We start from the raw sequence: 13,520 nt of genomic DNA on the forward strand, positions 1-13,520 counted from the left end.
ACAATTAGCCCAAGTGATTTGAAGCCAATATATGGCGTTTCTAACTGCAAAAATTCATCATTCTGCAAAAAGCCTAATGGGAAATGCTCTCGTGCCTATACCTTAACCTACACTTTTTACAATGGTCTTCCTGTAAAGCTATGTGCCAATCACAATATTTAAATCCTATGTATTCTCTGTACAGCTGGATTAAAAGAAGTTCACACTGAGTTTTGTTGGTATGTTGGATCCACAGCTGAGGTACCACAGCTTTAGTATGAAAAAAAGTTGCTACCACAGCGTTGCATTTCTCATTTGCTATTCCCTCGAACAGCATCACCTATCTGGCTGTCATCACAGAAATGGACACTATTTTTTTCTAAAATAAATGTGTAAATTCCACCAATACAAAGCATGCAAATGTCTGCATGCACCAATGAGGTAACCAAGTTATACAAAGAGGCTCTAACAAGCAACACAGTTTTGAGGCAATGCAATGCTGTTCCTGACAGAGGCAGTTTATTTGGCCTCTTCAGTGCACAACGAGGTACCACAAACAACAGTAATTCATCCCCTTTTTTTCAGGCCTTTTGAAAAAAACAATGGCTCAATTTCTAGAATGCTTGGCAGCCACAAAATGGGTTGATTTGCTGGTCCAGTGGATTGATGTGAATTTTGAAAACAGAATCCATTACATGCCATAGAATGTGAGTTTTCTTTTATTAAAATGGAAAGAGAGGGGAGAAATAACAACAATAACACTAGAACCTGGGATGCATTCTGACACAAGCAACATTACGACAAGCAACAAACTTTTCCTCCAGTACAATAATTCTTAAGGGCGGACCAAAAGGATTATTTACCACTGCAATAAACAAGGTATTATCCATGTATGAGATGACTACTCTATTCCCTATATGTGATAAACAGACAACATAACCTGTATCACTTTGGAAACCCATTATCAACACAATTCTGCTCAAACTTTCTGTCTTTCCTGTCTCTACCAGATCACCTAAGATCATATTTGGACAGTTAAAACCCAACACATTTTCCTCAGCATTATTTTACATGGGTTAGCTAATTTCAGAAAGGGATTTTGTCAGAGGAACTTAGGCTGAGTTTTTTTCAGTCAAGACTCATTTCCAATAACTCTTGCAGCATAGAAACACAGGAAAGACATAAGCAGTTGGTGTCATAGAGCTTTTCTATGCTTCATACTCAAGTATTTTAAGATCTTCAAGTAGTTCTTTTGCAAGTGCTTGCAGATCCGCATTGCGGCTCTTTGTCAGTGCGGTGATGCGCTGAAATGGCAAAGTATCACGCATCTCAGAGGCTGACTTGGCTAATACTTCTGGCTCCAGAATCATGGACTGGAGGAGCCGCAGAACATGCAGACAAACTTCTGTATCTGGGTCTAAACATGGGGGAGGAAAAAAAATCCAGTGCTTATTAGAAGGGAGTCCAAAAACAGTAGCATTAAAGTTCGATGCTGCCATTTCTCATGACCCACCACGTAGGCGGGGAAGAGCTGAAGGACCGTAACTCGCAGCTGCCATGTGGTGCTGGCTGGTGGGCTCCAGAAGGAACCTGAAAAAAAAAACACCTAAGCCCTCCTCAGCAGCTTTCGGAGGGACAGCAGACAACCAGAAACCTTTCTCTTGCCTTTCAGATTTTGAAAAGGTTATAAATGAGGGCGTTTATCAACTTGAATTTATTCAGTCAGGAACCAAGATGTACTGTTGGATGCAGTCCAATTTAAATGCGCAACAAGCTATATCCCATTGCTACTCAGAGTTAAGAAACAAACAGGCCAACTAATCAAATCAGCAGTAAATCACCACGCTTTCCTTTAATTTTGTTTTACATAAGCCTTCAGGTTCCTTCAAAGCTCAATAAAATATTAATCTTTACAAAACTTTCTTGGTACTGATGTATCAACCTTTCAAGTGTTTAATTCAGTCTACACAAAATTGAAACGGGTACTGAAGCTAAGCGCTGTTGCTTGGGCTGAGGCAAATTCTTTTATTTGCTGGCTGATTTAATAACTACACCAACGGCCTGAAAAAGGAGTAAGGAGAATTATTCATTAAAGCATAAGGGGAAATGCTGAAAGCACCCAAGGGAGAAAATGGAGTAAGATGGACAGCAAAAACGACTATGGCTTTGAGCATGAAACTATCTGTTCAGATGGGAATTTTTAAGCAATTCCCATTGGCGCAAAGCTGAGGTACAGCATTAAAGAATGTGACATCTGATCTACTCCCACAAGCCAGCCATTACCTCTCTTCCTCCATTTTCCATCAGTAAATGAGATACGGAGGTCTTTTCTACCATATCTTCTTCCCTATTTAAGGTGTAAACCTCTTAAGAAGCCTTTCTCCTGAGAGATGTAGAGCGTGGTATAATCAGAGGACACAGGAACTGCCCCAAACCAACCAATAACACGCATTTCCTGAGTTTCTGTGCAACAAGAATCTTAGTCATTGGACATACTGGACAACTTTAGTCATCCAAGTCAGTATTTAAAAACAACAGAAACAACGATTAGTGCTGCACACCCCACAGAAGTGACCGTGCCCATAGCACAGCTGCTGCTACTGCTGGCTCCTGGGCTGAGGGCCCTACAGAACTCCTCTCCATCATCAGCTCCAACAGTAGCTGGAGGAGAAGTGGAGCTTTGTGAAGTGATAAGGAGTCATAGCTTCTCACGGAGAAATGCTGTAACAGCCTCACAGACAGCAAGACTATGTTGGTTTCTTGGGCAGCAACACTTCAGCAAACCCTTTTGAAAAAAATGTGCGTGCAGGTTTTTGGTTTTCTGATTTATGCTGACCTCATGAAAACATGACTAAAAGCCTTGAGTTCTTCCTTCCGTTTCTTCCATTTTTATCTTCATGCCTGCTAGTCTTTTTTTTTTAAATTCTTACATTTTTTTCCAGGTATAATGTTCAAAGTCTGCACTTTCCATCTGCGCCCTTTCTCTGTACTTAGTATTCCTCGCTGGAAATAGCAGTAACAAGACACAGCCCAAATAGCCAAGAAGAAAGAAGCTTTTCAAAGTGAAATCTATGTAGCTCATTACAATCTTCCTCTGTGTGAGATTTCCCTCCATGAAATAAAGACATTAATACTTTTAGTGACTTGCAATGCTGCTGGGAAGCTTCATGCATGTAAGATGTTGTAAATCTCTGGATGAAAAGTGCTCCATTATTAATGCTGTTACAGGCATCTACATTAGTATTATCTGCAAGTGTTTAAAGGCTGTAGAAAGTAAAGAATTGATCAAGGAAGATGTGTTAGCAGGGGAGGTAATAAGATTAGTATCTGTAGGAGATCAGGAAATGACTTCCAGCTTGACTAGCAAGAATGTTTTCCAGTAAGAGCAAAGAGATTCTAGGAAGAATCTCCAACAGCAGCCAGGGAAGCCCAACAGCTTGAGTCACTCAAATGAAGAACACATTAGGCACTCAGGCACACAGCAAAGGAAGGAAATGGTCCTACACCAGAGGATGACATAATATGCATTTAACCTCTCATTTCCATTGTTGAGTATGTGTTCCGAGATGCTCTGAATTAAATAAATACATATGCCTTGGAATATGCTCCCTTAAAATTACATATGGTTTTGAGAAGAGTACTTACTACAGATAACCACATTTCCTAAGAGGATTTTTAAAAATAATCCTGGAAGTCTTTCTCTTCCCTCTCCAATATCATTAGGGATTTTTTCTGAAAGACCCATCTAGAGAATGCTCACAAGAAATGTAAGGAATCTTCATTATTCAGCATTATGTGCGTTTCAATAGCTTCCAGATTTAGTCATTTCTACACTAGCTGAGTAACATTTTGTTTGTACAAGGTGAAAAAAAATAAAAAGCTTCAGCTGCAATCAAATCACTGCATCACAACCTCCCAACAACTAGCACACACGTCTCCTACACTGAAACTTCAAAACCACAATCATTATTTCTGGGGAATAGGGTAGGAAATCAAGCTGCTTGCCTCAGTCGGGGATCACACGTGGAGCGTAAGCCTGCCACCCTCATAAAACGCTGATGTCATTTTAACAAGGTATTGAAGCTGCTCGAGTTCGCTGACGTTCTCTGAGCTGCCAGCACTACTGTTTGATGTCACTGGCTTTCAGTCACTGACAAAAGCAACTGATAACACGGACAGGTTTTAGTCACATCTGTCATTAGCACCGTGCTCCCAGATGAACTGTTCCCTACAGCGGGATTTAAGTAATTGCATTACATCAATGCTAAACAGCTTATCTACAACTGCCTCTGAGCTGGGTGAACTCCATTTACACGTGCCCATACCATTCCCTGGCCACCCGAACAAAAGATTTATTACCAGCAAGCAGTTTACAGCTATGCCTATGTATGACAGCAATATTTCAACAGCTCCCCACCGCTGCTGCTAGTGTAATTCAGTTCAATCACTGCCTGATTCTAGCACAAAGGGACAACCTCTCCCTCTCCTTTTTCTGAACCTGTCAGACTGCCTGTGTTCACAGCAGGTCTAACAGGGACACAGGGCCACAGCTTGCCCCGTTTAAGGTCTTACATTGCTAGCACTGGTGGAGCTGAGCTAATATCTGCAGCAATGCAGAGTTTTCAGGACACTTTCATAATGCCGATAGGTCTGAGGAGCCAAGAGGTGTTGCAATAAAGACACTTTGTGGGGAAGGAGCAGGGAGAACACTATGGCAGAAAAAAAAAAGAGTTTTGCTTGCTGTTGCAATTCTTACGGATACAAATGTACTTTCTCTTTTCCAAGATACCTTCCCCCAGCTCCTGTATAGCAGCTGGGCTTGCTTCAGTCTGCTCCCTGGCCAAGAAACTACTCTCACTATCAGTCAAGGAGTTCAGCTAACCAGAATCCCCCACTCTCCTACAGATACACGCCTGTCATGCTTTTATCAAGGAAATCCTTGAGAGAGACTCCTGGAGTCCAGACTGAAGCAGCAAACACAGTCCCAATTTGCCTGACAGCTACGTAAGGTGCCGAGAGTGAAAAGGAGCTGGCAGTGATGCTGCTCTGCAGCTGGCAGATCCTGGGTGAGCTGTTAGGTGCGCTCCCCAGCTTCCATCAATCCTAACTCGGGCTCCTAAGGATCCCCACGGTAGCTACTGAACAACAGCCCAAAGTCATGCTTTACAATGACAGATCATTTACCGGAGCTAAGGTTCCTTCCATATATTCACAATAGTTTCTCCTCAGAAGAACATCAGCTTGCACAAGTCTGCTGTTAAGTAGTTCTGAGGACCTGGTCAAGAACTCCTGCTCAGACGGTAAGGACAGCCACTTGGGGCTCAGCTGGAGCTCCATCTAGACAAACATCATTTGCAGCAGCTGCTCAGAGCAGAGCGTGGAAAAGGGGAAGCGTTTAGTGAGACCTCCTCTAGCCACTCTTCCAGCCTCTCGTCTAACAGTGGTTCAAGGACTTTCTGCGTCAGAGCTGATATATTTGCATTCAAGAAAATGGATGTGGTCTTTAAGGGCAAGAAGGGCAATCCTCTTTTTTAGCGTAGTTTCACAGCCCAGAGACCATGAAACTGTTGAGAGCCTGACAGACTGGTAACTGAGGTTTTGATTTATGAACCAAAATTTGTTTTAATACAGACACTGATTTATAAACAGTGGGGCTCTGTTTGTCCAGATGTCTTTTAAATAACATGCTGCCATGCAAATAACCTGACTTTCAAAAACTCTGACAGCCACAAGCAATTCAAACAGAAAAGAAAGGCATTAGAAACCTTCAGGGTTAGTCATGAAAAGCAAATACTGAAGGTTGCAGGCAGCATTAGCAAAATGAGAATGTGCTTCCTATAGACATTTATAAAGGAGCCCATCATTTGCAAAGAATTTGGATAAACAAGGTTAGATTTCCGTATGGAACTGTTGTGGAGGAAACTAAAGGGAGAGGTCTAAAATTAGTCCTTGTCTCTTGCCTTCTGTTTAATGAAGTACCTGGAGCAATTTCCCAGCTATGGATGGGAAATGTCACTGACATACTGCCTCTGAATTCCACCTTTCTCATGTATCCAACAAGAACATTTTTTTTAACTGCAATAAAAGAAAAAAGGGGAAAAATAAAACAGAGGTATGGGTTATTTAAAAAACAAAGCAGAGAAGAGCCCAGACCAAATCTTACCCATACATATTTGTTTGTAGATGTTCTGTATGATCAAAAATGAAAAACAAACACAGTATTTACTATTAATACCTGAGCTGACTGCATTTTCTTACTCTTCGAAAGATCCTTGGCAGAGGAAAGTCCCAATCTACCTCTTGGGGAACCACAGATTGAAAGTCTCATTGCATCCACAGAAGTAAAGCACTGGAAGAAAATAATACTGAAAAATCGCAAGTGGATTTCTACAGAAAATTATATAACATCTTTTTCTACTGCTGAGGACGGGGCTTCCTTAAATCTGAAAGTTACATAAAGCCTTTAGCCAAGATACCAACACAGGGATGGCAGATGGAGATGGAGAAAACTAAAGCTGCCTATTTTCTCCAAGACAGTAACAGCTGCTCCACACACAAATGGTGCTCCACAAGAAGAGAACTCTACTAATCCCACAAGCTGCTCCGCAGACAGAAATCTGAGTCATCATTCATTCACATGTTTCATGCTGGTGCCAGGCTGGGAAGGTATAGGTAGGTACAGGTGATACCTATGCAACACCAGTACCTATACAACAGCTAGATAGCTACCGCACTATTTTCTTCAGTGACCACTGTTGTGTATTAAAGGATGCTCACCTTTCAGTACATAAAGGGGGGAGGAGGAGAATAGCCTATGTCGCAAAGTGCTAAGGCTACAGAGAGCTGCAATACCTTCAAAAAAGTGTGTCAAACATTTGTTTTTCTCCTATTTTCAGTATAGCCTCCAGCAGAAGGAGCTATTAAGAATTCTTCCTCGTGAATATGAAGACAGACTGGCTCATCCAAATTTTCTAAAGGCAGCAGGACAGACAAACCCAGTTTGCTGTTAACATTCTTACTTCAGCAGGAATCTTAATCAGGTTTACCTCCTTTCTCTTACCAACCATGTCTTCAATGTCACGGCATATTTCGAAAAGCCTACTAGACAACCTGAATCAAACCCCTCTTTGCTTTAGGTACAGCAAGGGGGAATAAAGAGAGTCAAGTTATTTATTAGTTGCTCTCTTCTTCGCTGGATGGGAAGGACATTCTTCCTCGGGAGATGAGAGTATTGGGAAGGGACTGAAAATTCTGAGAAGGAATTGAGGGATTTAATAGCTGTGTACAAGCAATTGGGAGAAAAATGGCCCTGATGTATAGTATGAGGTCACAGGCACTTGTAGCTTGGTGACAGCAAAGCAAACAGGATGACTCTCTGAAAATAAAAAAGTCAGAGGATGATTTCTGGGGCCTCTCTTAGTGGGAACGCTGATAAAAGCTTAGAGAACCGTGGAAAGCTGAATCATCTCATAAGCCTTAACCAAAACACTCTTTGAAAAAGCTTCCTGCAGGAAGGCAGCGTATACAGGATACCCTGACAGCAGAGTGCATTGCTCTGCTCTTTCGTACGGAAAAAACTGCGAGACCTTATGCTGTAGCAACTCCAGATGTATCTAAGCTGAATCATGGCTAGCAGAAGCTGAAGATGCTGGCCACAGAAACAGCTGAGGAGCACGTGTGGGAGGGAGCTACTGGAAAAGTTTAGAAATGGATTAAATGTAGAGAAAAGGATAGAGATCTCACACAGAGTGACTGGAACAAGACTGGGTCTTGGATCTGACCTCTCATCTGATATACAAACTAGTCAGCCATCTCCCTTGACAGTAAGCAGACTTCCTCTGAAGTCAAAAATCTGAACCAGCAGATGTAGTTTATCTGAGAATCCTACTCATTTGCTGTAGCTGGAGAAAATTATTATCGAAAAGTAAAGGAATTAGCCATGCCCATCTTTTCCTTCCACCACCCTGCCATACGTGATTAACACTTTCAAAACATAGAGTAGCTTTTCAATTTCTTATTGCCATTAACAGCTGCAAATTATTTATAGCTGTGCCCCGTTTCATCCTGTTATATGACCTGGGAGCCTTCTTCAAACAACAGACTGCATCAAACAAGATTAGCTTCCTTGTCTTATCACAACATTTAGAAGGGCACACTTGGGAACTCATAACAAGGAACTCATATATAACAAGGTTTTTGAGGTTTTGGTTTGGTTGTTTGTTTTACTAGAGCAACAGCTTACGTATATATTAGCCGAACATAAAGTAAAAGAAAATCTGAACTAACGTATGTTAAATTTCTACGTATAGCAGAATAAAGGCTGATATACTCAGTTCTCTCTGAGAACGTGGTTCTTCTCAAACTACATTAAAAACTGTAAAACAGACAGGTGTTTTTCAACAGTGTTACCAGTATTACCAAATTTTCTGAGGTCACAGCAGAGTGAGCCTATGGCAGTACAAAGCAGTAAGTTGTTTAGTGAGACGTATGAGTACCTACATTTTCTTTAAAATAGCTGAGGGAATTGTGAGAACGGTGAGCAGCTTCCAGATTACCAGCCCAAGTCAAAGCTGTTCAAAAACTTCAATATTAAATTAGTTCCTTGAAAAAGCAGATGCAACCTCTGCCACTTCAGCTACCTTTTGTATTTACTTCTTGTATTGCACAGCAGTAGAGAGCCAAGATGACTAACCTCTCCGATCCTATGAACTGCACACCAAAATCTTCTCATGGACAAACCACAGAAACTTCAGAAACCCAAGACGGGGCAAACTCCAGGAGCAGTTCATAGGCAGGGCAGTGCCATGACTCTGTCCTTACTGCTGTCCTTACTGTCCCTGACAAGCTGTGCACGCAGCTGCCAGCCAAATTCCAACGCATGCTACCAACGTCAATCTCTGCTGGCTCTTACGCAGGGATTTGAAGCCTCTGAAAGAGCAGAGCCTTGATGTCAGTCTTGTAGCTGACAGTGGCAACAGAAGTCCTTGAAGTCCTGCACTGACCAAAGGCAAAGCTGGGAATAGTACTCAAGCCGGGCAAGCTCAAATCCTATTAGAGCAAAATGCCAGCCTTCAGCTGAAGAAGGGGTCACTTTCGTCACAGGCTGAGTGTAGCTCCAGAGATTGGCTTATTACCCCAAAATGTCTCAGAACACAGTTACATTTCCTTTTGTTAAATGTTAGTGATATATAGTTTCACTCAGGTTTTATTTTCAAGTTGGTACATGAAAACACAGGTGGCTTTTTTTAAAGCACTTCACAAAATTTCACCATTTCCTATTTTTAATACTACCATCCATAAATTTTGTATTAATGGAGTATTACACACAGCACCAAAAATGTGGTGGGAAATGAACATCTCCCTCTATTTGACCTTTTTGTTCACTTTTAATCTGACAAAAGCTTTACATGTATCAGGTTACACATCAAAAATCCTATTTTGGTATTTGCAATACCCATTCCCAAACTACAATTCCCAAAGTCACAATTTGCAAGGTTCTCAGAACAACTTACCATTCAATAGCCACCACAGCAAAGGAATAAAACCTGGACTTTCACTGATGTACTTCAAGCCTTTCAAGTTGATGCTCACGTTGTAAAGTGACATTAGCATTAGCCTGAAATTGAAAGAAAAAAGAAGTGATGTTCTTTGATTTCTTTGCATCTTTTGCTATTTACACCCATCACATATTGATGCAGAAGCCTATTCTAATAACTTACACTTTGATAACAGAAAAAAAGTCTCAAATGCTATATAAGCAATGTTGTGCAAAACCTTGTTTCTACTGTTAAATCATGTATTTTGCTCATGTGGAAAAACATCCCATGTGACAGTAAGAAAGTCCCATCAAACTCCGCAAGATGCATTATATAACGTGCAACACCAGGATTTGGCTTTATGTGACCAGACAAGCTCTATAATAGAGGTTTCGTAGTGACAATCCCCACTGGCACACAATCATCTCAAATCAGCTGTCTGCCTTGACAAATAAAAGGGCCAATAAGAAACACAAAAAGAGAGGTTGGACATTGAGTACTAGAAACAACGTAAAAAGAAGTACGTGCTCCATGGGTTGTGCAGCATGCACCTTATGGACACCGATCCTTCGGTCAGCTGAAATACAGACACACTGCTTGTGCCACCCTCTTTCAAGTATCCTCCTATTTGTCCTGCAAGCGAGAACAGATGCAGTACACAGCCAACGCACAGCAAACACCAACGTGCTCTCTCCCCACTGTCGGGGAAGTTACTATGCCTTAAAAAGCACTTGAAAAAAAGGGACAGGCCCTATGGATGGAAAAGGGAAGTACAAGTGGTCATAACTCAGCTTAGCACGCTCCCTCCTAAGCTAGACCTGTCCTTTCTGCTGCGGGTGAAGGGCAGAGACGGCTCGCCCTGCATCCATCCAAGCCCTTGGGGAGCCAGGCAGGGCCACGCAATCCGCACTGTGAAGGGAGACCCTGCTGTGAAAAGAAGTGACTGCTCATCCCTCAGAATGTCATCACGGGCTTTTCTATTTATTCTGCCTTCAGGAATCCAGATTGATTACGTCCAATTTACAAGTGGAAAGAGATCTGGCTTTTTTTTTTTTTTTTTCGTTTGTTTTAAGTCAACAACACCGGAATTCAATTTGGCCGTAAACTGTGCTCTTTTCTTAGCACAGACCAACACATGACAGCACAGGCCAAAAGGCACTCCTCTTCAACACCCTTGTTTCCAAATGACATTTGGGCAAACTCAAAGCCTTTTTTTTTTTTTTTTTTTTCCCTCTGGTCTTTTATTATGGTCACTGACGTTGAAGAAGGACAGAACCAATATCCTGCCTTCCAGGTAACACGGAAAGTCTTCGGTTTGGCAGCTAGAAAGCAGTTACTTACTTGGGAACTGAAAAAGATCTACCTCGACACCTCTGACAAACAGAAACCAAGACCACCGTTCTTGACAGTTGCGCTGCACATCAGTGTGTAAACCACATAATAAAAATACACATAGCAAGTCTACAGTAATTTTAACCACATTTTGAAAAGCTTCCAAAAACTGCGTTTCCTAATTTATCAGCCCCCTAAATAAGGAAGTTCACTAGTCATTTTTAGGGCTGCATACAAAACAAGTTATAAATTAACCCAAAGTCTCAATTTTTCTACAGAGTCGAAACCAGATTTGTTGGAGAAGGCTCTGCATGTGAAAAGGATGGCTCTAGCCTGCCAACCCCACCAGCTTCTCCCAAGAAGGCTTCCACTGAAGCTGTTACAAGCAAGAAAAGCTTCAACATGGTCACTAACTTGAAGAATCTGAAAACCATTAAGAAAAGTGGGGTTGACTATAGGTGCCACCTCAGCCTCAGCTACAACAGTGCTGAGGTGATGCTGTAAGACACAGGAAGCTACGGACAGAAATGACAGCTGTGCCAGTTTATGCAGATAAAGTGCACAGGCCAACATTGTTTTTTAGCTGCTTTAGACTCTTGGACAAGTACAGCAACTTGGGGTTCAAAATGCATCTCCCTTTCCAGTGCTATCCAGAACAACTGTTAATACTCGAAGCAGAAGGTTTTGTTGGTATTAAGCCTTCTCCTGCAGCTTCTGCTGAGCTGCGTTCTGCTTTCATCCATCCTTCTGGCGATACTCTCCTGCTCTGCCCTTTATGCAGTTGTGCAGTAGCTGGGAAGACAGGATATTAGTGCATTTTATGATTTGCTACGGCTCATGTTGTGAATTTCTATTTATTTTCCAAAGATGACAGCACGCAAGTCAGTTTTCTGGACAATGAAAAGGGAAGAGGAATGAGCACAGCTCCTCTAACATTTACGGAACATGTCATCATACCCACCCACAGCGTGCTGCTGGGTTGCAGACAAAACAATAGCAGAGAAACAGGAATGGGCTGGAATTTTCTGCTCTGTTCTGGGGCCAGCTTGGCTGTTGCTATCTCTCATGCCTGTGATAAACCTGCCTGCTACCGTACTGTCACCATTTCCAAGCAAGAGGGAAATAATGTTGTTCCTAATGGACTTCACACCTCACGTCCTGTACTCAAACAAGTGATCATGCCTTAAGTTACTATGCCATCACCAACATTTCTGACAGTACCGTCAGACAGCAGGAATGGAAAGCAACACGAGTCAGTCTAGCCAGCAACGGAAGAGGTGTGAGTTAGATTATGTGCTGCACTATCATCAGCTTGATCACCCAGGCTCTTAAGTAGTTGGAAGAAGGAATAGTAGATTATTAAATCTACTGCATCAGGGACCACCAATAAGCAGAGAAGGGTGCTGTGGAACTGAATTTGCAGCTTGTAAAGCCCACACATTCCTTTTCATACCGCCCCTGCAGCTCCTGCTTGGGTTCCAGAATCCAAGCATTGACAAAGACCTGCAGTCATAATTACATATAATCAGCCAGAATGAAAGTGATCAAAACGACAATACCTTATAATGGAAAGTGGTAACATTTCTTGACAATGTCTTTCATCATTAATCTGTTTGACATTTGCAGTTAGAAATAAAGTGACCTAAAAAGATGCTGCTGTGTTTGTATTTTTCTCTTAGTTGTTTGCTTTGTGCAGACGAAAGAGACAGAGCAGTGGTGGTGATCCAGGAAAGTGCTGCTGTTTGGAGTGGCAAAAGACTTAACCCATACCACAAGCCAATGTTAAATGGCTAGCCCAGAAGTAGCAGCATATTATTACTAATTAAATATGCTCACGTGGGCACAACGTAGAAACTTTTGCAGACACTTCAAACCAGCTTCACCTCTAGTACTTGCACATTCCAATAAGTATTTTTTGCAATATTTATTCTTATTGAAGGAAACCTGACACACAGAATTACTTTATAAGCAATACTTTCTGGTTTTTGTTAACATGGAAGGTTTTTAGTTTTTTTTTTTAGTTTTGCATTTTGTAGTCTTCATATTTAGGGAAGCCTAAATTTAATTAACATCATGTACTACTGTATTTGTCAATGCGTTCTTTAAAATCTAGAACTAAAAGCACAGCTAAACTCCCTTCTCTTTTACTGATAATACACGGGATTAGTACATACAACCACATCTTTTTACTGTCTGCTTTCAATTACTACATAAGCAAAGTTGAAGATTCTTAGCAATCTAATACAAACAACTGTGTAAATGTTTATTGAGTGCCTAATAATTAAAAATGTTGGACAAAGCATATACTAATGAAAAGAAAATCTGAAATCTTTCACACTGCTATTTCAGAAAGGCAAAGAAACCCATGAGATTTCAGCCCTAGCACTCATGTAGATCTCTTGGTTACACCTACTACATACTCATAGACTAGAATGGATATTGTAGCAGTGCTAGAATATATGAGTTTTTCTCTGTAGATGTTTTATTTATATGCTGTTACAAGTAAAACAGGATTGCTAAAACTAAAAGAGAATTCTTTTTCAGTTTACTTTGTGTTTGATACTGCTGTTTAAAATTACCTCAGTTTCCCCTGATTTGTCACACAGAAAAGAAAAATATTTTTGAAAATATAAGCTAAAAAAGAATTTTAAAACAAGAAAACTGAGCAAAGAA

The 13,520-nt window shown here is 41.2% G+C and overlaps 1 protein-coding gene across 10 annotated transcripts in view; it reads right to left on the reverse strand.

Annotated features, from left to right (window-relative positions):
- The window catches only part of HSF2BP (heat shock transcription factor 2 binding protein), a 62,631-nt gene that overhangs the window by 30,826 nt on the left and 18,285 nt on the right, over positions 1-13,520 (reverse strand). For 3 of the 10 annotated variants that reach the window (XM_066979592.1, XM_066979589.1, XM_048054863.2), the window contains 2 exons: positions 9,492-9,595; positions 2,048-6,054 (listed from right to left, as the gene is read on the reverse strand). In XM_066979592.1, the coding sequence (XP_066835693.1) occupies positions 5,840-6,054; positions 9,492-9,595 (319 nt within the window). In that variant the 3' untranslated portion in view covers positions 2,048-5,839. The other 7 variants (XR_010825697.1, XR_010825696.1, XR_010825695.1 and 4 more) reach the window with 5 other exon arrangements.

This window comes from Anser cygnoides, chromosome 1, assembly GCF_040182565.1.
Source record: "Anser cygnoides isolate HZ-2024a breed goose chromosome 1, Taihu_goose_T2T_genome, whole genome shotgun sequence".
NCBI classification, from domain to species: Eukaryota; Metazoa; Chordata; class Aves; order Anseriformes; family Anatidae; genus Anser; species Anser cygnoides.